This window comes from Nanorana parkeri, unplaced genomic scaffold (assembly GCF_000935625.1).
Source record: "Nanorana parkeri isolate BGI_ZX_2015 unplaced genomic scaffold, ASM93562v1 scaffold123, whole genome shotgun sequence".
Lineage (NCBI taxonomy): Eukaryota > Metazoa > Chordata > Amphibia > Anura > Dicroglossidae > Nanorana > Nanorana parkeri.
This window is the reverse complement of record NW_017306391.1, coordinates 2204526-2230410: the sequence shown is the minus strand read 5'-3', so window position 1 is coordinate 2230410 and position 25885 is coordinate 2204526. Positions and strand designations below refer to the sequence as shown.

General features: G+C 43.9%; 1 protein-coding gene across 1 annotated transcript in view; it reads left to right on the top strand.

Moving 5' to 3' along the window:
- The first annotated feature begins 17707 nt into the window (after positions 1 to 17707).
- Positions 17708 to 25885, top strand: part of SEC63 (SEC63 homolog, protein translocation regulator) — a 58852-nt gene continuing 50674 nt past the window's right edge. The window contains exon 1 of the mRNA XM_018553536.1: positions 17708 to 18001. Coding sequence (XP_018409038.1) covers positions 17878 to 18001 — 124 coding nt within the window. The 5' untranslated portion in view covers positions 17708 to 17877. The remainder of the gene's footprint in view (positions 18002 to 25885) is intronic.

The following is a 25885-nucleotide window of genomic DNA, read 5'->3' as shown; positions in this document are numbered from 1 at the left end:
TCCTGCCAACAGCCAAACCCAGACATGTCCATCGGATTGCCAGACAGAGAAGCGTGATTTGTCACTCCAGAGAACACGTCTCCACTTCTATAGAGTCCAGTGGCGGCGTGCTTTACACCAATGCATCCGACGATTTGCATTGCACTTGGTGATGTGAGGCTTGGATGCAGCTGCTTTGCCATGGAAACCCATTCCATGAAGCTCTCTACACACTGTTGTTGTGCCAATCTGAAGGCCACACGAAGTGTAGAGGTCTGTAGCTATTGACTCTGCAGACAGTTGGAGACTTCTGCGCACTGTGTGCTTCAGCATGCGCTGACCCTGCTCTGTCATTTTACGTGGCCTACCACTTTGTGGCTGAGTTGCTGTTGTTCCCAGTGGCTTCCACTTTGTTATAATACCACTCTAACAGTTGACCGTGGAATATTCAGTAGCAAGGAAATTTCACGGATGGACTTATTGCACAAGTTGCACAGGTCGCAACCTATCACAGTACCATGCTTGAATTCACTGACCTCCTGAGAGCGACCTATTCTTTCACAAATGTTTGTAAAAGCAGTCTGCATGCCTAGGTGCTTGATTTTATACACCTGTGCCCATGGAGGTGATTGGAACACCTGAATCCAATGATTTAGAGGGGTGTCCCAATACTTTTGGCAATATAGTATGTATAATATAAATAATTATGACCTGGCAATGGGCAGAGAAAAGGCTGACTTATCTGAGAGCTGTACAGTTTCAAAATATGATGGGAGTAATCAGGGGTTGATCCTGTACTTGTAACAAACACATCATCAAGATCAGTCCACAGCGCTTTTGCTTTTTTCTTATTTGTTTGGAGTAATCAGGGGTGTTACAAGTAGACATACCCTTTATATAAATTAAATTGAAGAAAAAAATAAAATGTTTATTAAATACAGAGCAGCAATTTGCTTGCAAATTTATGATTTCTAAAATATTGTGGAAAATGCCTAAATGTTACAACTATATGAATGAATACAAAAAAATACTAAAAGGCACAAAAAGCCATATGTATTACGCTAGTTAACCTGTTTCTTAAACCTTTTTTCCCCATTATTTATCATTTAAAAAAACACAACTCGACCATATCAAGAGACTTCTTTTCCAGCTGCTGCTGTTTGGATGTTTAGCTTCTCCGTCATAAGGATGTTACACAAAGAGGGTTCTAGAGAGGTTGGGCAGAACTCAAGTGTCTTGCTAGTTACTTTGATTAGCACAAGTGATGGCAATCCATGGATTCCACATTTGATTCATTTTTTACAGCAGACTTAAGCTTAGGCTGATTGTCATGTAAGCGTTTTATCTGTAACAAAGACATAAGTCATAAAGCAAAGGTTTAGACATGTGATCTAAGAGTTGATGTCAGTAACAGCTGACCTGTCATGAGACCTACAGAAGGATGCCAGAGGGAGTCTTATTTGTGAGTTGTGTAGTGTGTAGCACCCTGCTAGTTTCTGCTTGGAAACAGGCCCGCTCACATAATGGAGTGATTTTGTAATCTCTTATAATACTATAATCTTCTGATCCATAGACTTTGACCCTGTACAGGTATAATAACCCTTTTATTTGGTGCTATATGATCTCAAGCTACGGAGAGGAGAAAAGGTTTCCTTTTCTTACCTAAACCAAGAGTCAGATTAACAAGTAAAATCTCATCAACTGGATAATTTATCATGGTTGGTTAACTCATTAAGGGCTAGTCTATACAGACATTTGGGATGTATCCTGTGTTTGCCATTTGTTTACCATGCATTCAGTTTTAAATGTGTGGAGGAGTCAAAGCAAAACACAATGATCTCAAATTAATTTAAACTGATTTTCAAATGTAGACAAGCTCTAAGAAACAGAACAATGCATAGAGATGGAGCTGATATTAGAAACTAGTGAAAAACATTCAACAATGGCTGCCTTATATAGTTGCCTGCTTTGGAAAGGCACATTTCTCTGGCTGCTGTTGATATTTGTGCTACTACTGACATTATGTAAAGAAAGAGAGCATATTTTTAAAGTGAACCTTTACCCCCTTTTGCTGAAAATCACAGCAGCATGCAGCTCTGCATGCTCATTTAAAATCATCTTACATTCATTGGTTAAACTTGTTTTTCATTTACTTACAAATAGAATAGAAACTCCTATTTGTAGAATCAACTTCCTGGTCCAGTCTGGCAAAATGATGTAAGTGCCAAAGCATTGCAAGGTTACATCAGCAGAGCATTGCTGGGAAATCTCATCTGTAATCGAATGAGATCTGCAGGAAAGACATCTTCCTCCCCTGAGAGGATGTGCATGGTCACATGTGTCAGGTTTTCAGGAAGTAAAGAGAGATCCAGTAACCTGCCCTTAGTTAACATGGGCACTGCCAGAAGACTGGGAAAGAAAAGAGAAATGAGGTATGCAAAGAATACAGAGCCTGCAATTATCTAGAAGTACATGTTTGTAGATTGTCATTACTAAACCTTTATAAAGGTGTGTCTGTTGTTATTTTAAAGATATTGGTAAAAGTCCACTTTAAAATATCCACAGTAAAATGTTTTGTTTATCGTTCATTAAGAGACCCAGGACACAGCTATTCTGCTATGATGGGGTTATACTACTGCTTATAGGAGGAATTGGACATTGGCAAACAAAACAAGCTGCTTGCCAGCCAGGTAAAACCCCTTCTACTCCCAGCATGCTTCACTTTTTGCTAGTGTCCTAGGAGGATGGATGTCTTTTCACTATTGAGAAAAGTTTACCGTCTTTTACTATACATTTTTTTTTTGCTTTACAAGATATTTTCTTAAATCAAGACGTCATCTACATGCTGCTGAGCTGGACTCTCTTTGCACCTATCTGGATCGGCTAATTATTGGCAATGCCTTAGAAGCCATACCCAGAACCCACTGGACCGAAGATTGTGGGTCTTTTCTGGAATTTGACCTTCAGGCACTTGGCTTTGCCTGTGGTGCTCCCCAAACCTTTGGTTATTTGTTAGTTAGCCGCAGAGTGCTTTCCAGGTCCTTTCCTTCAGCCATACATTATTGTATTGACGGTTTAGTTAATATAATCTGTCTCAAGAATGAGTTCTCCTGTTTGTGAAAGTAAGTTGAGGCAGAGAGCAAAACTCTGCCTTGTGGACCCCAGACATCTAAAGAGGACTTGTCTGCAGACTTGGACGATTTGGACGCCCAGGGTTTGCGGTTGTACTTGGCCCATCCCTTAGGTCTGGCTTTGGAGAGAGAAGCCTGAGAGAAACAACAGGAAACCTTTGGATTCTGTGGTAGGGAAAGATTTGCCAATTTGAGGCCTAGGCTTCTTCTGCTGGAATAAATGGTTAATCTTGCCAGCAATGAAAAGATGTTCACCATCAAAAGGCATGCGCAGCAAGTGTTTTTTTTACATAGAAAGCCAAGCTTAGCAACATGTAGATGAGGACATGATTTAAGAAAAATATCTTGAGAAACAATAAAATGGCTCGTATAAGAGGGTAAATGTTTCTCAATAGAGAAAATATAATATACTCATAGGACCCTAGCAACAAAGTGAAGCATTCTGGGAGTGGGAAGGGTTATTGCCTTTAGGCAATAGCAGAACCCATTCGTATTAGAATAACTCCTGTGTCACCTAACAAAGTTCAAAAAAATTATTTTATGGTACGTACAGACATCCTGTTTTGTTTCAGTTCATTGAGGAAACATGATTAAGTGGATTATACTGCTTCCTACTGTAGGATTTGCACACTGGCAGACGAAAAAAACCCCCAAAACAGCCAGGTATAACCTCTCCCACTCCAAGCATGACTTTTTTTTTTTCTAGCCTCCTAGGAGGATGGATGTTTTTTCTCTGCTGAGGAAAGTTGAACTGTTTTTTATTAGCAATTTTTTGTTTCAAATATTTTTTCTTCAATAAAGACTTCATCTGTTTGAGCTGGTCTCTTATGCAGCAACCCGGAGTGGCATATCCTGCGCAACAGCATTGCAGACTGTAACTGTACCCCCCTGCTGAACCAGATGATTTGCGAGGCCTGTTTGGAATGTGACCCTCTACCACTAGGCTCTGCTTGGGGCGATTTTCAGACCCCTGTATATTGTGTTAACCACAGAGCATTTTCCAGGTCCAGAGCTGTGACTTAGCCTTTGGTGTGACCCAGTCTCTGAATACTCATTTATGAGTAGGCCATGAGGTATGAGCATTAGGAGCTACTATACTTTTTGGAACTGATGGACACCTTTTTAATTCCCTTTTTTCATCGGTCTTAATGGAATGGGTTAAAACACTGGGAAATTGAGTCCTGCGTCACTAGGTGAAGTGTCACGTATTCGGCTAACTAATCGATTTTGAAAATAATCGTTAGCTGCAGCTCTAAAGCACACTCCATGGTCTACTCATGTTTCTATTTTTAGTGTGAGGCAGTACCTTCCCATTGCTCCTATATGCAAGAGAGACACGGTTCTACCTCTGTTAGTCCTTGCTGCCGCATACAGTCATCTGTTCACCTTCGCCCATTTGAATCTCTCTTGCTCTTAGCAGTTGGTCTGTGAGTACCCAAGGTAATTTGTTTCCCTAGTGGTGCATCATGTCTGAATCAGATCTCTGGCTTTTGATTCACTAACAATCGCAGAGCGGCCTGAAGTTTGCCCTCTCAAGAACGTGACACAGCCTGGAATGTTGTGTCCTGCTTGAAACCTTTCACTACTTAGAGTCCTCCTTGCTTCCTGTGTGTGTGGCCCTTCTCTCGGGTTTAACCTGGGATGATTTAAAAGAACTTAATTTTAATGTTTATTGCTTAATTTTATCACAGAGGGTATAAGCATACCTTAGCGCTTTCCCCTGCAGAATATTATGTAATCTGCCTGCAGCCTTAATGGCCTCTGAACCTTGGGTTGCATAGCCTATTTAATGAAGAGTCTCAAAAATCCTTGAAGGATGAAGTTGTTCCTGAAGAGTCTCAGTCAGCTGCCATAACTCCCAGACTGACAGAGACCATTTAGGTTCTTACTGATGCGGTGCGTGCCAACTTAAGATGGAGGTGCAGCCAGTCGCTTCTACTAGTGCTGATACCAGTCTAAGGTCCCTGAAAGGGCCTTGGACCGCTTTTCCTATGCCCATGCTCAGGGGCGTAACTAGAAATCACAAGGCTCCATAGCAAAATTTTGTATGGGGCCCCCGTGATTGCTAGTCATGCCACTTGCAGAGCCCCAGCGGAGAGTGACCCTGCAGAGCCCACCATGGACTCTCTATAGTGGGCTATGCAGGGTCTGAGATCTCTTACCTGTCAGCGGCTCTGTGGTCGCCGGGCCCCGACTCCTGTTCCGTCCCGACTCCGGTTCCTGCAGCAAGACAAGTTAAAAAGATTCTGTCCTGGGCAGAGCTTCATGTTCCAGCATTGTGAGGAGATCTACCATCGCACATAGAAGGCATACTACTAGGTACAAGGAAATAAACTTTCATCCCAGATGAATTCTAACCATTTTTGCAATTTAGGACAGGATCAAGAATTGACCCAAAGTGTTATTAAAGAGGAACTCTGGGCAGTAGAAAACATAACCCTTGCAGTGGCGCTACCCCCGCATTGCAAGGTTTAAGTGCTCATTTTCGGCTAGGGTCTAAAACAGGGGTGCCCATTAGGTCCATCGCGATCTACCAGTCGATCACAAAGCAAACACTGGAAGATCGCGATCGGCTCACTGACCAGAGCTCCCTCTGTCGTGTCGTCCTGCGTTGCTGGTGCGTCTGAATGTGTCAGACACTGCAGATGGGAAGGGGCGGGACGCCTCTCCCAGTCTGTAGCGTCGGCCACATTCGGCCACCCGAGCATCCCAGGACGACAGGACAGCGCACATGAGAGGAGACCTGGGAAGCTGCTGCAGTGCAGGTAAGGAAAGAGCCAGGAGAGAGAAGAGAGAGAGAGAAGAGACAGCAGAGAGAGAGAGAAGAGACCGCAAAGAGAGACAAGAGACAGCAGAGAGAGAGAGAAGAGACCGCAAAGAGAGAGAAGAGACAGCAAAGGGAGAGAGAAGAGAGAGCAGAGAGAGAGAGAGAGAGCTATGGGAGAGTGCGAGGAGAGAGAGAAGAGACAGTAGAGGGGAGAGATACAGGGGAGAGCGCGAGGAGAGAGAGCGCAAGAGATAGGCAGTAGTCCCAGTAACTATTTTAATGTACTTGTTTTTTAAATAAAGGTGTTTTTTTGCTTTTGATCTCAAGACAAAAAATTGTGGGCACCCCTGCTATAAAATAACAAAGAAATACTCACCCAAACCGAAGACCCCCGGCAAGCTGCTAGACCAATCCCTGCAGCCTCTCTCCCCCTCTATTCCAGCAATGGAATATTCCTCGGCATCCTCATATCCAATACAATGTATTAGTTGTGATGACTCACAGGTTCTTAGACCGCTGGAGTAAAGGGGGAAAGAGGCTGCAGGGACCGATCTAGCAGTCAGCCGGGTCTGAGGTTCAGGTATTTCCTTGTTATTTTAGACCCTAGACAAAAACAAGCTCTTAAGCCCCACTGTAAAAGTTAGGTTTTTTGCTGCTAGGATTTCTTCTTTAAGGGGCAGATCTCAGTGCTTGCAATCTTGTTTCAAAGACCATTAGCCACTCAATCGTACAGGGTATACACAATTTAGGTATGTTGAACTGCAAATAAACTATCATCCATTCAAATATTGAATAATGCAACACATATACGCATTTGATTGACAATTCGATCTATCAGAAATGATCTATTGAAAACAAAAATTGATCTGTGTTATGATCAGTTGTCTGACACACACGCAGATATTTATTTGATTGATTAGAAATGATCAGTAAAATCCCATCATTGCTGCTTGATTTGCCCGTGCTAAAATCTATAGAAGGCTAACTAAATTGACTGAACAGAGGGTCTTTGGTTTACGGTTCTTATTCAATTCAATCGTTTTAGTCACATGGAATAATTGATAGAATGATCATACCGATTTGTGTGTGTCCATCATAAGAGTCTCTTGCATGCCTAAAGTAAAACTTTTACACGGATATAAAGCAAGTAAGCATAAGGGTGCAAAAGCTAAACACAGACCGGAATTTATCATAACTGGAGCAGACCAAATCTGCATCTGTTGCCCATGGCAACCAATCAGCTTCTATCTTTCATTGTCAATAACTGAGCAAACGGAAAAGAGAAGCTGATTGGTTACTATAGGCAACTGCTCCAGATTCTGTCTGCTCCAGTTTTTACTTTTTCGAAAGCCCCAAATCAGCTAGAGAATTAAAAATATTACGCTAGCACACCAGAAGAGCATTTCAAATACCTGTATTTTTAAAAAACACAGCTATGTGAAATGCACTTGTAATATTTTAATTATTGCTAGACATGTAGTCCTTCTAATTACAACACTGAGACTGAACAGAGGCAGATAATGAAAGGACATCCTCCCACTTTGCAGTCAGTTTGGAAATGGCTTAGAGGCTAACTTCAATGTCTCCAGAACAGCGGGAAAGAAAAAAGCAAGAATTTCTGTTACTACCTGCTGTTTGTAATTACATAAATGCATTAAAACTGGTACAAAATATAAGCCTCTGTAGGTTTATAAATTCAAAGTAACCTATAGGTGAAATATGAACTTGTGACAAGCAAAATACAAGGACTGCTGCCTCTTCTTACAAATATTCGTTGCTTTAGTACTCTACGAAAAAGGCCAAAAAACAAGCCTGTGGTAAGAGAAGTAAAAACTACTAATCTACATGTTTGATGTCACTGAAGCGTTAAAGTCAGAGGTTCAGCATAACTGCACCTTTAAATGGAGATTAGGGGACTAGCATCTCTAGGCCCTTATGCACACGGGCCACCTGCATTAAACACTGGAGAAGTTACTTGGGATGTATAAATAACCTTTATGCGTCCCACATCACCTTTTCCTGGGTTTAGTTGCATTTAGCTGCGTTTTTACGTGCCTTTACATGCGTTAATCGTTGGATATGGATGTCACCAGCACTCCAGAAACGACAAAATAACAAAAGATTTTAGTGAATCTTCATTTTATTCACTCGAAAGGAATCAAGCGCTTTCGGGGCCGCACAGGGTCCCCTTCATCAGGCTTAAAGTGATGAAGCCTGATGAAGGGGACCCTGTGCGGCCCCGAAAGCGCTTGATTCCTTTCGAGTGAATAAAATGAAGATTCACTAAAATCTTTTGTTATTTTGTCGTTTCTGGAGTGCTGGTGACATCCATATCCAACGATTATATCTGATGCGGCGCCATCCGTAGTCATTGCGAGCACCCACATCTCCACATGGGAAGTCCAGTAAGGAGTGCTACAGGTCCTTGGACATTTACATGCGTTAAGCCACATAAAACCAGGCTAAACGGTCCCAGGAGGCATACAATTCTTGTTTGTGTAAATGCAGTTAGATTGAATGCATCTAGATGCTGCTTAACATCTAGCTGTGCATTCAACCATAGCAAAGCATTACATGCTTTCAGAAATATTAGGAAATTAGTTTCAAATGCACCTGGAGGTATTTTAATTCCCCTGTGCATGCGGCCTTAAAAAAAGATAAGTATAAATAACTATATTTCTTTCATGGAGAGTTTTACTTTATATAATAAAGTTGTCAATCATATGGTCTGGTTCTACAGTTTCTATAGTTCATCTTCCAGTGCCCTCTGCTGGCTATTTTTAAAAATGTAAAAAGGTTTAGCAACTTGTTAAAATGTGCACAATATGTCATCATCTGTCACATTTTTCTAGATCTATCTATCTGTCTGTCTCTCTATCCATACTATACTAATTATAGCAGACTTGCCATATCTATTGGACTGTGTTTGCATGTAAAATCAAAAGACGATAAAAGAGTAAAGACATGTTAGGATTCACACCGATAAGTATACCTATTCATTTATTTCCATCTGCAGAAAACCGAAAAAGGGTAGGGAGACTTCTTTCTCATCCATAGAGGGGCACAGAAATTCAGATAATGTTGGATTATACTTCCATATACAGGAAGAATGTACATTGTGGGCCAGCCCAGGGTAGCCCTCCTGCTTCCAGCATGCCTCAGTTTTTTACTAGTGTCCTAGCAGGTTGAACACTTTTTATTCAGCTTTGCTGAAAAAAGTCTATTTTCCCCCGCACTGCACTGCTGCTTAAACTGGTCTCCATATAGCAGCTGTTTGCATTGGCATATCCTCTGCAATAGCTTTGGAGGCTGTACCCAGAGCAGACGATTGTAGAACTAGCCTGTAAGTTCGAGTTAGAACTTTTTCCATGTTCGAAAGTTCGAGTTAGAACCGAACACGGGGGTGTTCGGCTCATCACTACCTGGAATGTGACCTTCAGACACTGGGATCTGCATTGTGGTGCTTGGCAGACAGGAGTGTACTGGTTAAGGTAGCTGCTGAGCATTTTCCAGGTCCAGAGCTGTGGCACAGCCTTTGGTGTGGCCCTGTCTCTGAAGACTTGCTCTTTGAGTAAGACTGGTTGGGCTGAAGCACTGGGGGCTACCTTGCTATATCACCACTAGGTGCCTTTCACATTTCCCGAAACTGCAAATTCTCACCACAATAAGGATTAAGAACGTCTGCTAGGTGGGGTGTTGCTCTCTGTCCTGCCATTCAGCATAGAGGAAGCATAACCCCACTGCTACTCCTGCTTTGCAAAGCACTATGTGGAACTCCGATCTCTGGATTGTTCTTACTGCCCACTGTTAGGGAACCAAGAAACCAGACAGAAACTTAACTGCAGGTTAAAAATAAAAGTTTATTGAGAAAAGCAATAAACAAAAATGGCAAAACACAATGGAGGAAGCCCAGGAGGTTGTCAGTGTCAAGCACGAAGTCAAATGCAAGAGCGGGTAGTCAGCCGAACAAGGTCAGAGAACTCTGAGAGCAGAAAGAACGGAAACAATAGCCGGAGTCAGGGACATACACGGGGAATAGGAACAACAGCAAATAATTTGGTAGATCTAAACACACGCAAGGGCACAGACTGAATGGACAAGCTGATGGTTAAATAGTGAACTGGTGTTTGCATCATCACTCTGAGACAGGAATTTGCAAACAAAATAGTCAGCTTGAACATACCATCACTGATTTAGTTTTCAATTCCTTTATTTACACTATTAGTTAAACATTCATTGCCTTACATTTTACCATATCATGTCATGTATTTTTTCAGCTCTGTTGACTGTTTGTCTTTTTGATGGCACCCCAAAGTATTCAAGACCACAATTTCCAGCCTCTCACACCGTAAACAGTCTTGCACTTCCTCTTATATCGTCTATAATTACCAGTTTCCAGTAATGCAATGAAACTAAGCAAACATCTGAGGAGTGCAGAACTGGATGGGCACTAATAGCCCTCTTCAGGACTTGGAAAGACTCCTCCAATTCTGGGGACCTTTTTACCATAACAGAGTTTTTTTTTTCTTTGGTAAGGTCAGTCAATGGGGCCGCAAGAGTTGCAAAGTTTGGGATGAATCACCTATTGTAACAGGTTATACCATGGAAAACTGTGGCCTGTTTCTTGTTATGACTCCATGACCAATAATGTAGCCTGAATACTTGCCTTCCTCTAAACCAATGGCATACTTTTTGGGATTTGCAATTAAATCTGCTTAATGGAGAGCTATCATCTAGGTATGCTGCAACATACAGCTGGTGTCTTAGGATTCTGTCTATCCCTCTGGAATGTGGCAGGGGCATTTTGTAACCCAAAAAGGCATTTAACCCTATTTTCCTTGGCACTTTCAGGATGGGGAATCTGCTAATACCCAGGGGTAGCAAGACTCTGTCTTTCCAGGGCATCAACAAATTTTCATATCGGGATTTCTGTATATTTTTTTTTTCTGGTTGATGAACTGTGTAAAATGCTTTCCTAACTCTCTCAATCACTTCAAAGGGACCCTGCCACTTAGCAACAAAACAGAGAGTGCCCTTTCTGTCAAGACCTAGGCTTTAACTGTCATGTCATTGGAGCCATGAACTGTGAGGCAGGGTGGTAAACCAGTCCTTGAGATAGGAGATCCAGTTGATCTGGAAGAGACCACAGAGTGTCCTCCAGAAATGTGATCAGGGAGGAGTACCACATCCACATGGGCCAGTTTGAAGCTATTAGGATCTGCATCTAGATCCTGTGGAGTAAATGAAGAAGGCATTTTAGAGGAAGAAAGGCAAAGGTCAGGCTATACTGAACCCATGGAGTCACCAAAGCATCCACTGCTTCTGCCAGAGGATCTTTCATTTAAAGACAAAGCTGTGCAAATTGGTGTAGTGGCTGGACACCATGAGGAGGTCATAAGTCATCCAAAACTCCCCACCTGTGGCACAGGTCCTGAAACACTTCTGTGTGTAAGGACCATTTTCCCGGTTCCAGACACTGATGGCTGAGGTAGTCTGCTTGCCTATTTGTCCGTGCCTGTAATGTGAATGGTGGATAAGGCTGCAAAGTGATGTTCTGCCAGACTAGAATCCTTTCTACCTCTCTTGCTGCTGTAACACATATGGGACCTCTCTGCTGTGTGATGTATGCCACCGCTTTTGGTTTTGAAACATTGAAAAAGTAAAACCCCTGAAACTTTAAGCTATTGGAACAATGGCAATAACTCCTTGGCTCAAAAAATCTGTCAGAGTAGCATGGGGGGTCTGCTAGACTGTATAGAGACACAGGTAGGTTGGAGGTAGAGAGCAGAACTCTAGCTTGTAGCGACTGTACACCACATTATTCCTCTTAGCATTCAACATTCTTTCTGACCAGGTGTCTGCAGAGGCCAACAGATGTCCTCCCACTTTGGAAAGTGGGGGCATTCCTTCATGATGGAGAGGACTTGTCAGCAGGTTTGGAACTCAACTGGGCCCCTGGCTTGGGTCTGAAGTATGAAACCTGGCAGGAGGAGTTTTAACAGATTAAGGCAGGCTTCTTCTGCGGGTACAAATGCGTACTCTTACCATGCTTTATGAAGATGATTAAAGATGCACCAAACAGATGTTCACTAACAAAAGGCATCCAAACAACCACTTTTTACATTGCTGTTTTGCTGAGCAACATTTTGGCCATAGTGTCCTTTGCATATTTACAGACAGTGGACTCTGCCAGGAAATTAGATAGATAATATTGACTAACCTGTCTATGCAATAGTGTAGGGTTGGGCATAAGCAGTCTACAACTAAATGGTCCATAAGAACAGTAGCTGGATCTTTTATGCTTGGTCCATTCACCTAAGGTATGATAAATAGACATCACAGCTATGGCAGGCTGCATGGCTGAGTCTGCCGGTGAAGACAAAGATTTGGATAGGGCTTCCAGATATTTCTCAACAGGATCCTTAAAAACCCGTGCGTCCCCAATAGGTATGGTTTGTGTTCTATTAAGGTAAGTTATTGCAGGATCCACAGTAGGGAGGGCCCACTTCTTAATAAAAGCCTCATCAAATGGATATTAGTCAGTAAAATGGTTTTAGAGGAATAAATAGCTTATCAGGAATATATCAGTCCCCGTTTAAAACAGGTTTAAGAAAGAAGTGTAGTGGAAAAGTTTTGGTAGCATTGGGGCTTCTAAGGGATCCCAGATTAGTATCAATCACAGACTGTTGCAGTTTTAAGCAGGCATGATGGACTACAATCTCACGTTTAGTTAGCCAATTGCTACTGAAGTCATAGTTTATCACAGGAGCAAGCTTGGGGTGGCTACTTTACAACACACACAGGGACCATGGGGAACAAAAGTAGCCACCCTCCAGAAGGAAGGACATTGTCATCACCAATTCAGAGATGATTTGAGGATCTATAGCTGAGTGATGCACAAATAAGATACATTTTTGTTAATAGTTAAGGTACTTAAATGTATTTTTTAGATTTAACTCATGAACTTTGTGTCACTGAAAAGTATAATTAACCCCTTAGTGACCGATGCCTTTTCCCCCCCGTTTTTTGTACTCGGGTTATAAGCCACATTTATTCCTGAAAATTACTTCAAACCCCCAAACATTATATATTTTCTGAAAGCCATGACCCTGTGGAATAAAATGTTGGCAGTTTCAAATTTTTATTTTATCAGAAGTATTATCAAACCCCCAAATTTAGTGAAAAACGCCCTTAAATGCCCCAAAACACAAATAAATACCCATTTTACCCAAATAAAATATAAAAGATGAGGTTACAACAAGTAAATAGATACCCAACATGCCCAGGTTAAGCCCTTACAAGCCCCCCATGTGATAGCAGATTGGCAGTGACAGGTACTCTTTAAGGTGATGCTGGGGGTCCAAAAGACTTTACTCTCTAAATAAGCTATTGACGTGCAGAACGCACTTCAATAGCTTATTCCTGGGCTTCAGGAGCCCAGCACTGACAGTTAAGGGGCCGGAAGTGATGTAATCTGCATCGCTCCTGGTCCCTTAGTACGGGGAAGGGATCGGTGAACGGACGTTCGCTGATCTCCTCCCCAACACCAGAGAAGCCGATCCTGGGCCCGTAAGAGGGGCAGCGGAGCCCGGGAAACATGGCGGGGGTGTCGGGTTGGGCGGGCCGTTTACCGACCCGCAGAAACGATCGTGCAACTGCTGAGTCACCTGACCGCTTCTATTGTAAAGCCGACAGTTGGCTTTACAATTCTAAACAGAGTCCCGGGCATCTTAAACCGCTGGGACTCTGTTTAAATGGGCCAGTGAGGTACTATGGATGTCACTGGTCACTAAGGGGCTAAAGTCTTACCTTTTTTGGCATATATCTACTGCTAGCAAGCAGTAGATATATGCCCCATGATTTAAAAAAATTGGGTAAATACCTAATTACTTACCTGTTCCAGCGCCGCACGCTCCGGCCGACCTGTTCCAACGCCGCACGCTCCGGCTGAAGCTCCTGAACGGCTGTGAGAAAGAAGTGTGCGGGTGCATGCGCAGTAGAGCGAGGGGAGAAAATTAAACTCAATGGATGAAGCCGTGCAGGTGGGAGCGTGCACACCGGACAGACAGCGTGGGACACGAGGAGTATGCGGTGGATCAGAGACCAGCACCAGCGCTGGAGGAACTGTGGAAAACGAGTGGAAGGAAGATGATCGGATCAAGAGGTATCGAATGAGATAAGTGCTTTGGTGGGAAAACTTTAAGGACTCTCAGTTCAGCGTCAGTAATCATAGTTGCGATTTTGTTCACAAAATCTAACATAATTTTAGAGAACTCCTCCCCTGATAGTACACAGGAGCACCTGACGGAGCTAAAGGGGACACCAAGGAGTGTGTGGAATCAAGTGGGGACAACGATACAGGCTGTCAGAGTGAGGTCCCTGGGGAGAGACACTGCAAATCGTCCCTGAACTGTTAGTGGACCGTGAGCTGGGAAGACCTGACACAGTGGGACTGATCCACTTGTGCTTGGAATCTGACATGATGTACCATTAGACTGAAGCAACAAAATTTAAGACACCAAGTGCAAAAGCTTGGGTACTCACATCACTATTATTATACATTTATAAAGCTCTGACATATACCGCAGAGCTGTACAATATAATGAAATGGAAAGTGTAAAATTATACAGCAATCAATGCAGAATGGCACCGGCTATAGAGGACTACAAAACCCAGCAATAGTACATTATACAGCACAATGCAGAATACCACCAGCTAGCTATAGAGGAATACAGTTTATAATGTATTGCTGGGATTTGTAACCCTCTATAGCTGATGGTACATATACAGCGCAATACACCATCAGCTATAGAGGAATACAACCAATCACTATCCCAGCAATACATCTATACAGCATGTGGGGGTGCAGGTAGTCTTACCTGTACACTCTTCAAGCAACTTTACTTTCTTCCCCGAGATCTTGGGACTGTCGGCAGCTGCCATTCCCCCACGCTGCAGTCTCCCTGCAAAGACGTGATCATCTTGGCGGGCAGCGGCGGGAGAGATCTGAGAGCTGGGTGAGGCGGGGGAGGAAGTGTGGTGCCCGGTGCGAAGCGTGCCACAAACGGGCAAATAATCGAAAGCCGACTAATCGATGATGAAAAACGTTGACAACATTTTCCTTTTTAATCGTACAGAGGAGCTTACACTCTAATGCAGAATGGCACCAGCTGTAGGGGGGGACTACAAATCCCAGCAATCTTTTTTGTACAGCAATGCAGAACAGTATATGAATTTGACTCAGGGATTAGCGACCCGCTGGACGCAGGGATTAGCGATGCGCTGGATGCAGGGCTTGGCAACGTGTTGGACGCAGGGCTTGGCGACGTGCTGGATGCAGGGCTTGGCGACGTGCTGGACGCAGGGCTTGGCGACGTGCTGGACGCAGGGCTTGGTGACGCGCTGGACTCAGGGCTTGGTGACGCGCTGGACTCAGGGCTTAGCGATGTGCTGTACTCATGGCTTAGCAACGCGCTGAACTCAGGGCTTAGCGATGCGCTGGACGCAGGGCTTAGCGACCCGCTGGACTCAGGGCTTAGCGACACAATGGATGCAGGCCTAAGTGACGCGCTGGACGCAGGGCTTAGTGATGCGCTGGACGCAGGGCTTAGCGAACTGCTGGATGCAGGCCTAAGTGACGCGCTGGACGCAGGGCTTAGTGACCCGCTGGTCTCAGAGCTTAGTGACGCGCTTGGCGCAGGACCCACCTCATACCTCACACATACCTGAGAGTGACCCTGCAGACCCACCATGCTTGTGGGTTCTGCAGGGGTCTCAGGTGGGCTGGTCAGGGCTGCATCTCCCTCCCTATCTCCCTCCCTCCCAGCTCCTCTTACCTGCTCCCCTGGCCTCCCAAGCTGCTGGACTGGCCGGAAGTGATGTGATCACTTCCGTCCGTTCCGAGATCAGTACAGCAGCGGCGCCGCTGGGGCCCGGCGCTGCTAGGGCCCGACCGCCTCCTCTCCTGTCACCGTCGGCCGATTCTCATGTAAGTGTCCCAAGCGGGCCCCCCAGGTCCCTTACATGAGTATCAGCCGTACCCCCCTGATGGCAGCCCTGGGTACTCACAAACCGGCTATAAAGGCCAGGAGAGGTTCAATGGCCAGAGGTGACATTGCGCCACAAGCAGAGCCCAGTACCCGAAGGTTGCATTTCAGTTTAACTTTGCTTGTCTGTGGGCATACCCACAAAGTAAGTCTTCAGAGAATGGGTCACACCAGTGGCTCTGCCATGGCTCTGGACCTGGAGAGCACTCCAGAAGGTCAGGAAAGCACCACAAGCAGAGCCCAGTGCCTAAAGGTCATATTCCAGGCAGGCCCTGCAATCTTCAGTCCAGCGAGTTTAGGGTACGGCCTCCAAAGCTAATACTGAGGAAACTGATCTGGTTAGCTGCATAAAGAGCACCATACGTATGAAGTCTTCATTGAAGCAAAAAAATAAAAAAATAAATGGCTTTTAAAAATCGTTCAACCTTTCCATCCTCCTGGGACACTTACAAAAAACTGAAGCATAATGGGAATGGGAAGTGTTATATATGGCTAGCCAATGGCTTTTTTGTTTGTCAGCATCCAATTCCTCCTGTGGGTGTTAGTAACACCCAAATGTCTCTGAATGCTGAATCCTGTGCACATAATGAATGAGAAAGAAATACACATAATCACCTCTCTGGAGAAGAATATGATGGGAGGAGTGGGGAGGGGAGGGCTCTTCAGAGAGAGGAGGGGATGGAGTCTGAAAAATGTGTAGTAGTGATGAAGGGTTCGAATTGCTGTCAATAATTTTACTGATGCTCATGCCTTGAAGTCCTGGTGACAACTGCATTCCCCATTTTTAAGGTTGCCACAGATGCAGGGAGTGAAGGGAAATCTCCCAAATGGGACAACAGACAGAAATAGAACCTTACAGATATTTTAAAGTGTACGTAATCCCTACCACAGAACTCTTATTTGCGTCTGGGAAGGTTCTCATTCATCCAGGTCATGGTGAGGCATCTATTGTCTGCCACATACAATGCTGTTTTAACACTTCTCTCTGAGCAGGTTAATAACACCTCCTAGACTCCAGTTATGCAAATACAATCACCACATGGTTGCGACTAACAGATTATGTGGATTGGAGCAACATTCACCATATTTATTCCCAGATAATTTTTTGTAGAAGTAATTCTGAATTGAGAAAGCCTTTTCGGATGACCAGTGAAACATCTTCAAGAAAAAAACAGCAAGTCCAGTTGCCTTATTTTTTACAGATATTCTCTTATTTGCTCCCTTTTGGTCTGTGACATATACCATTGAAAGTATTTTTTTTGCATATTTTTCAATAAGTGCAAAAAATACCAGTTTATAGAAATGACTATTTAGCTCTCCATGTTGGTATCTTGGACTATCTTGGAAGTCAACTAACCTCTATTCAGTGGATAAGAAGATAATGGGAGTGATTGTGTTGTTTACCAAATGACAATGGACAGGTCTGACACCTTTCAGTTCACCAAAAATGCTGTGTTCGCAGCTCACAATAGTAATTTACGTGCTGGGTGCATTTCTTTCAGATCAACTAGTATCTACAATGTTTTAAATGAATAAAACACGGGCAAATGTGCATGCATTGAATGTATTTTGCTTTGACTCTTCCCCCCTCTATTCAAAGAAAAACAATGTCGAGAGTTGCACTTTAAAACTGTTTAAGAGCTAATGATTATCAGTATACCATGACAACGGCAAGTACACGACTCTTTTTAAATAAAGTTTTTTCAAATACCCAACACGTTGCGCTGTGTCCTTTACAAATAAAGCTTTTTTTCCCTAATAAAATAACACGTCTCCCATACTCCTTGTCGCGAGGTTTCAATGGTGTGATGTAATGTGTGGGCGTGCCACGGAGGAGGTGGTGGGCGGGGCCTTTGCCGGGTAACGGCCATCGGTGTGTCGGTGGTCTAGTATTGAGAGCTGTGAGAGTCCCGGTTGCCGGTGATTCTCCCGGCGGGGAGAAGTAGGGGTAGCCATGGCCGGACAGCAGTTCCAGTATGACGACAGTGGCAACACGTTCCTCTACTTCCTTACCTCCTTCGTGGGGCTAATTGTCATCCCGGCTACATATTACCTGTGGCCCCGGGACCAGAACTCGGGTGAGTGCTCGGATAAGGGCTGCTGGACTGTGGATATTAATTCTATTATCAATATTTACTTTTCACTGACATGGTACTGAGCATGAAACAGACATCAATAGGGTGGATGTACATGAGGGGTATGTTCTATGCTGGTTAGTGTCATTAATCTATAATGTAAATCATGTGTGGTGTGTCAGCTCATTTCCTGTCGGTGATATGTGGAGCCGACTGTGTGCAGAGTGAAAACTTCCTGTGTGTTTCCTCAGTCTTACATATTGCAGGTGGGAGACCAGTGTGTGTCACAGATCAGAGGGGAGACCAGTGTGTGTCACAGATCAGAGGGGAGACCAGTGTGTGTCACAGATCAGAGGGGAGACCAGTGTGTGTCACAGGTCAGAGGGGAGACCAGTGTGTGTCACAGGTCAGAGGGGAGACCAGTGTGTGTCACAGGTCAGAGGGGAGACCAGTGTGTGTCACATTGCATGTGGGTAATCAGTGTATCGCAGGTAGCTCAGCATGTCACATCACAGGCAGTAGATCATGTTGTGTATCACAGGCAGGAGGTCAACGTGTCATATGTCACACGCAGGAGATCAGGTTGTCACATATTACAGGTGGGAAGTCAGTGTGTCACATATCACAAGTAGATCAGCTTGTCACACCACCCTGGAGGGAGATTAGTGTGTTCCATATCGCAGGCGGAAAATCAACATGTCCCATGTCGTAGTTGGGGGATCAGCGTGTCCCTTGGTGTAAGCAGGAGATCAGTGCATCCAATGGCACAGTCAGAATATCACTGAGTGGTAGTAGATCAGTGTGGTGCACATTGCAGGTGGGCAATCTGCATGTCACACATCACAGCAGAAGATCAATATATTTACACCCCTGCCAGCAGATCACTGTATCAGGGGAGGTGTGTAGCATTAAAATGTAATCCATATGACGTATTTGATGAATAGGTCTTTTCATAATAATTTTGTTACCTGAAGTTTGAACATCAGTGTTCTTGTTTGCTCTTAGTCCCCGTTCACACCTAGGCGTTTTATAGCTCAAATCTTGGAGCTACAAGAAGCTCAGCAGAAGGCATTCCATTATTTTCTATGGCCCTTGTTCATAGCTGAGTGTTTTGTGCCTGCAGAAAAACACCTGTTCCTGGAAATAGTACATCATCTACTTTTTTTTTTTTTTGCAGATTTCTACACATTTGGCCTCATAGACTTCAATAGAAACACCTGGAAGCACACGATAGAAGCGTTTTTGCATGTGTTTGTCGGTTTACATTGAAAGAGAACTATGGGGTAACCTTTTTATCCCATAGTTCTCTTTAGGGTCACAGGCGGACATATACTAACCTCCTCCCGTGACCCAAAGCTCAGTATATAGTGGACTATAGCTCGCTATATACTGACAGCGCCGCAGCCAGGACGGATCCCGACATTACTGTCAAGATTCACCCAGCTGGCAGATTGACAGCGGGCTCGGCTGTGCCCGCCCCCTCCCCCGTCCATTCCTCCAGTGAGCGCTCGAGGATCAGAGAGGGGAGGAATCCCTGCGGGGAGCAGTGACTTACAGTCCCCGCTCTCTGCAGGAAGATGATTGGGAAGTAGGCGTGCAACGGTATGCGTTCGCTTACTTCCCGATCTATAGAATTGATGTGTGACAGTTTCAATGTCACACGTCGGCTGTAACTATGAGACTGAGCATAATTCACTCACCCCATAGTTCTCCTTTAATGTCCTACAATCTGCCAGCTAAAAAGTGCGACTTAACGCACACGTGTCAGCTGCATGCTAAAACGTGTGATATGTGCGAAAACGCACACTTAAAGCGGACCTAACATTCAATATATTTTTCATGGTAAGGGATCATGTCGTCACTTTGCACTTACTATTTGCAGCCAGTATAGCAAGAATTCCGCGTAACCTTTTCCCTACTGTTTAAAACATCTATTACTTACTTATTTTAGCGGTTACGAGTCCTGTTAATTTCTTAGGAATTCGACACGTAGGACAGATTCCTCTATTGGCCTAGGATATAAACTGCAGGTGCCTAGAGGTACCTGCACATACCTGCAGGGTCTTAAAATCCTGCAGATATAGATAATGCTGGGTCAGTTTGGCAGGCAACGCTTTAACTGTAGTATGACGGTCCCTTCATACCTCCTGCATATTCTTTTTGGCCAGTGACAGGCCAATCTGAGGGGAGACACTTACTTGTAGGCTAAACTTTGCTTGTCTGAACAGCCTGAAATTTGTCTGTATCTGCAGGCATTCTAAGTCTAGGTGTCTGTACTATATACTTAGTTTGTTTTTACTTCTGGATAGTATTGGGAGAGTAAAATGTACTCTTCCCAATAGTTTGAGCCGCTGTGTGACACTGCAGTGTCACACAGCGGCTCTATAGTGTGAAAACTGAGTGATCAAAAACCGTTGATCACTCAGTTCACAGCTTTTCCCTGCAGAGAGCAGCGACTGTCAGTCATTGCTCCCCTGAGGGATTCCATCGTCCCCTCTCTGTTGTTCCAGAGCTAATAGGGCTTGTTAGCGCGCCATGTGATAGCATTAAAGTTAAGTGTAAAAAAAAAAAATTAAAGAAGCATAAAAATGTTTTTTGTTTTTTTTGTCCCTTGCCCCCCACATACACACGCATACATTTGTTGGGTGCGCCCACGTGCGAAAACGACTATTGTGCCGCACATGTTGCATATCACAGCGAGTCTCGGAGTGAGAGAAATAATTTTAGGGCCATTAATCACTGACAACACTGAACTGATGAGCGGTAAAAGCATTTAAAGCGTCACCTATGTCCAATTTTCGGTGTGGTCGTTTTTAGCGCATGCACGCAATTTTAAGGCTTGACATGTTTGGTGTCTATTTACCCGACATGACCCCAACTTTTATATTTTACCAAAAATATGGGTACGAATAAATGTTTTTTAACATACCGTAGGGGAAACTTTTTTTTTCATTATATTCCCCCCCCCCCCCTCCTGAAATTTTTGGTACTTTTCTCATTATATTGTAAAAAATACCCCCAAAAGAAAGCTCTATGTGCCCCTAAAAAATGTTAACCTAAATTGCAAGGCTATACACTGAGTGGCCAGATTGTTATGACCGCCTGACGTTTGTAGGCAAATTAGCTATAATTTTGCGCTGAAGTTGCTAGAGGGCCAGACCATTATAAATAGGGAAGCAGGTTGTTTACCACGACAGTAGAAATGTTTTTTTTTCTGAAGATATGCGTAAACAACGCGATTTAACAGCCTTTGAACGTGGGACGATTGTTGGTGCTCGGAGCCATGGAGCGAGTATCAGCAAAACAGCAGAATTCGTTAAATGTTCAAGAGGGGCTCATTGTTAAAGTGTTTAAAGACTGGACTGTCAGCCGAAAATCTGGGTCTGAACGTGCGAAATTGTGGCCGTCAGCGACTAGTCAATGTTAGGGCAGAACGGAGAGTGGCAAGACTTGTACAAGACAACAGAAGGGCAACAGTGCAGTGTCAGATTCCTCGCATCACCTTTCAACATCTTGTGGAGTCACGAGACGGCCCAACAGTCATCTCGTGGACCAACGAAGTAATGATGGGGTGGTCATAATAATCTGGCCACTCAGTGTAGTCCGGTCATGCTGACTGGTGAAAATTTTGACTGACTGGTGAGACACCCTAAGACCCCATTCACACGTAGCGACATACCTTTTGCAGCGGATCCGCAGGGCCGGGATAGCGCGACTTTCGGGGCGACGTTCCAGCGACGGTAGCGCGACCTTCTCTGTCGGGCTCCATAGAAAAAGGGCAAAATCCGCCGAAAAAAGGGTCCGGTAGAAGCGACTTGCGACCGCGACGAGCGACGCGCGACATGGAGTTAAGACAGCTCCAATGAATAGCATTGGCCGGCGACTTCTCGCAATATCGCGCGGCAAAAATGCGCGATATCGCGGCGGAAATCGCGCGATAATTCGCTACATGTGAACGGGGCCTAAAATATTTCAAGCCCTGCATATGTCATACCTGATTTTGGTCCACGGGGATCCTGTAAAGCATTGTGTGGATTCTCCTTTGCTTTGAGAACACAGTGGGTCACTCGCCCAGCAGTGGCCATTCAGAGAATGGCTAGTGTTTTTATCAATGAATACAAGGCAATCTGTGATTTGACAAGAGACAGATTGTGATGTCAGAGAACGCCTTGTATTTATTGTTACAAGCTGGACCCAGTAGGTATGCATAAAAAATCATGGCTCCGTGCACACTATGGCATTTTGTCGCACGTATTGTGCGCGCTGGAACTCCCAGCAGAAAAAAAATTCCATGTATTTCTATAGCCCCTGTTTACACCTAAGCATAGAGTCACGCGTAAAAAAAAAAATGCCTGTTGCCTGCAAATCTGCATGAGCTTTTTTTTTATCTCGGCAGATCAGCGCAATTTGTCCCCATAGACTCAATAGAAAACACGCAACACAATTATTTGGTGGGTTTTTTGCGTGCGTTTTCCATGCTTTTCCCATTAACATCAATGTCACGGATCTGCTTCCAAAAATGCGTTACTGTATACACACTCGTGCAACAATGCGTAATCTGCACTGAAACGCTGTTGCCTTATTCTGAACGGGGGCTTAGAGCTCAGTTGGGAGTATCAGCACTTTTTCGTATTTTGTTTTAACAAAGCAGGGTAGTTGGAGGGAGAACAGCTTTCCTTATTTTACTGTTTAGTATGTTTTAATTTGTGAATCTTGTGTCATATCAATTGTAATCAATATGAAAGTCACCTGCACTCCACACACAGGAAGTTTGGTGTTTTTGAAGTGACAACACGGAGGGCGCCGTGTCAGATGCAGTCAATAATAGAAGTCACCAGCACTCGATGATATGTGCGAGAAGTAGAAGCACTTTTACTGAATTGTCACAAGCTAAATAAAACCAACGTTTCAGGGCCACGCAGGGTCCCTTCTTCGGGGCGACGTAGTGACAGAGTTAGTCAATATGTCGCCCTGAAGAAGGGACCCTGCGTGGCCCTGAAACGTTGGTTTTATTTAGCTTGTGACAATTCAGTAAAAGTGCTTCTACTTCTCGCACATATCATCGAGTGCTGGTGACTTCTATTATTGATAATATCCATTGTGTTACAATCTCCATTATGAGAAAATGTCCCGTCGCACTCCTAAATGGTATTCCCCCCTAATTGAATGGGTGCTGATCTTCTGCGGTTGGCAATGAATGCATCCAAGTAATGAAGACTATCACTAGCACACCAAAGTCTTCTTCCAGAAAATGCCTTTTATTGATGTTTAAAGGAGATCTATGAGGGCAGTGATTTTCACTCACCTCATAGTTCGAGCCGACGTGTGACAATGAAACTGTCACACGTCGGCTCAATAGATCGGGAAGTGAGTGAACACCGTCACTCGCTCACTTCCCAATCATCTCCCTGCAGAGAGCAGTGACTGTGAGTCACCGTTCCCCGCAGGGATTCCCCGCTCCGATCCTCCAGCGTGGACTGGATGAACGGAAGGGGGTGGGAATGGGTACAGCTGGCTCTGCCTCTAGATAGGCAGAGCCCGCTGTCACTCACGCAGCTGGGTGGATCCCGACAGTAATGTCTGGATCCGTCCCGGCTGCGGGGGTCTCAGTATACTGGGAGCTGTAGCTCGCGATATAGTGAGCTTTGGGCCACGGGAGGACGCTAGTTTATGTCCTCCCGTGACCCTTAGGAGAACTAAGGGGAAAAACACTTACCCCATAGTTCTCCTTTTAGGCATCATGTCAAACAAAGTAATGCATAATATCCATTGTCATAATATTTTTTTTTTTACAGATGGAGTTCACTTTGCTATTTGTAAAAGTTCAAACCTTTCCTGTAGTAAACAGGATACCGTACACCATTTCAATTAATTTTTTTTTAGCTATGTTACAGTTTAGAAATGTTGCTTTTTAGAGTCTTGACACTAACAAATGAACAAACGCATTATATAATGGAGAATGTCAGACTGTCACTGCACACCGGAATGGCATTTCTCACCTATTGTGGTAAAGAAAAAAACCATTGGATGTCTTTTATTTAGAGAATCCTAGAATGAATGCTTCATAACTGTTACAGGGTCACGTTTTGACTTCTGCAAGTAGTCTGGAGATTGAAATGATTGTGGCATGATGATTTTTATAGGCTGAAAAGCGGTTACACTTGAACTGCAATCTCTATTTTCACCGATGGGATCATTTTGAAAATAACACAGAAGAGCCTGGAGCTGTAGGAGGTTGGGACCCATCTGTTTACCAGTGTTGGGTCACAAACATGCTGGTAGCTTTTAAATCTACATTTATAATACAGTGGGGGGGGAATTATCAAAGCACTTGCGACAGTTTTAGCCTCCTTAGATCATTATTTTTTATGTGCAAATCAGTCTTTTAACATGTGCCCCTGTTTTCTTCAGAGCCTGCACTACTTTTTCAACTGCATGTTTTTTTGCACGTGTTTTCATCTGCGCTTGTTCTGGGCTGTCTGAAACTGGAGCATCACCTAACAAAACAATCGCAACTTAAGAAGTCCCCATGACAACTCCTTCCAAGAAGCGACAGTTAAAATTTTTGCTTGAAGTTAGAAGTCTTCTTTCTTGGAGTCTCTTAAACCTCATTTATCAACAACCTTACACTAGCTTGATAAATCTGGTGCAAATATTTTCTGTGCAAGTTAAAACACTCGCAACTGCTTTGATAAATTCCCTCCACTGTATCTGAATCTTTTTCTATCTTTTTGTTTTTGTGGTTTTTAAAACCTATATGGATAAGCAACAAGCATTAAAGTGTTTTTTAATTGACAATCTGCCATTCTATCCTAATGTATTCAGTACTATGAGTCACTGACTTGGAACAAGCATATACATCCAGTTATTTGCTGTATGCTTGTTCCAAATCAGCGGCTCAGTAACACATCCTGCTGACTAGTATTTTTAAAAGGAGTACAGAAGTTCCAGGGTTATCTCACCACAGGGCCCATTCAGACTTGTACATTGCATCCACTCAAACGGTTAATTTTGAATGGGTTGCCAGTGCTTAGCCACAGTCCAAAAAAAAAAGAAAACGACCTGTAGTATTTTTTTCCCCCCACTGCAGCACTCCCTAGTTGCATGATAGTGGGTTGTGGTGCACTGAAACACATGTGCATCTGAGATTCTTGTATTCCGCGGGTCTCTGCGAGCGCCCCAGCCGCGCCTCGTTCCCCCGACGGGCGGGGGCGGGCGACAGACGGAGGAGCGACCCTCAGACAGGCAAAATGAATGGCACAACAATGCGCTACGGCACTTAGTGTGTTGTGGTAATGTGTTACCGCATCCCAAAAGTGTATTTCACCCCTTAACCATTTGAGTTCCCAGGCTTTCTTAATCCCCTTGAAGTGACACTGAACTCAGGAGTTAAACCTTAAAAATACATTCAAGTACCTTAACTAGTAACATAAATGTATCTTATTTGTAGAGCTTCAACAGTTAATCGATTTAGTCGATTTAAAATCGACGATTGAAAACGTTGGCAACGTTTTCGATCGTCGATTCGTCGGCTATTGATTGATTTGCCTGTTCGGGGCTGTTCCGGGCTCCACATTTAGAGGAACAACAAATCCCAGCAATAATATATTAAACACCCGGTATAATGTATTATTGCTGGGACTTGTTGTTCCTCTATAGCTGGTGGTATTCTCCATTGCGCTGTATAATGTATTTTTGCTGGGATTTGTTCCTCTATAACTGGTCAGTGGTAATCTGCATTGCGCAGTATAAATCATTATACAGCGCAATGGAGAATACCACCAGCTATAGAGGACTACAAATCCCAGCAATAATACATTATATACAGCGCAATGCAGAATAACGCCAGCTACAGAGGACTACAAATCCCAGCAATAGTACATTATA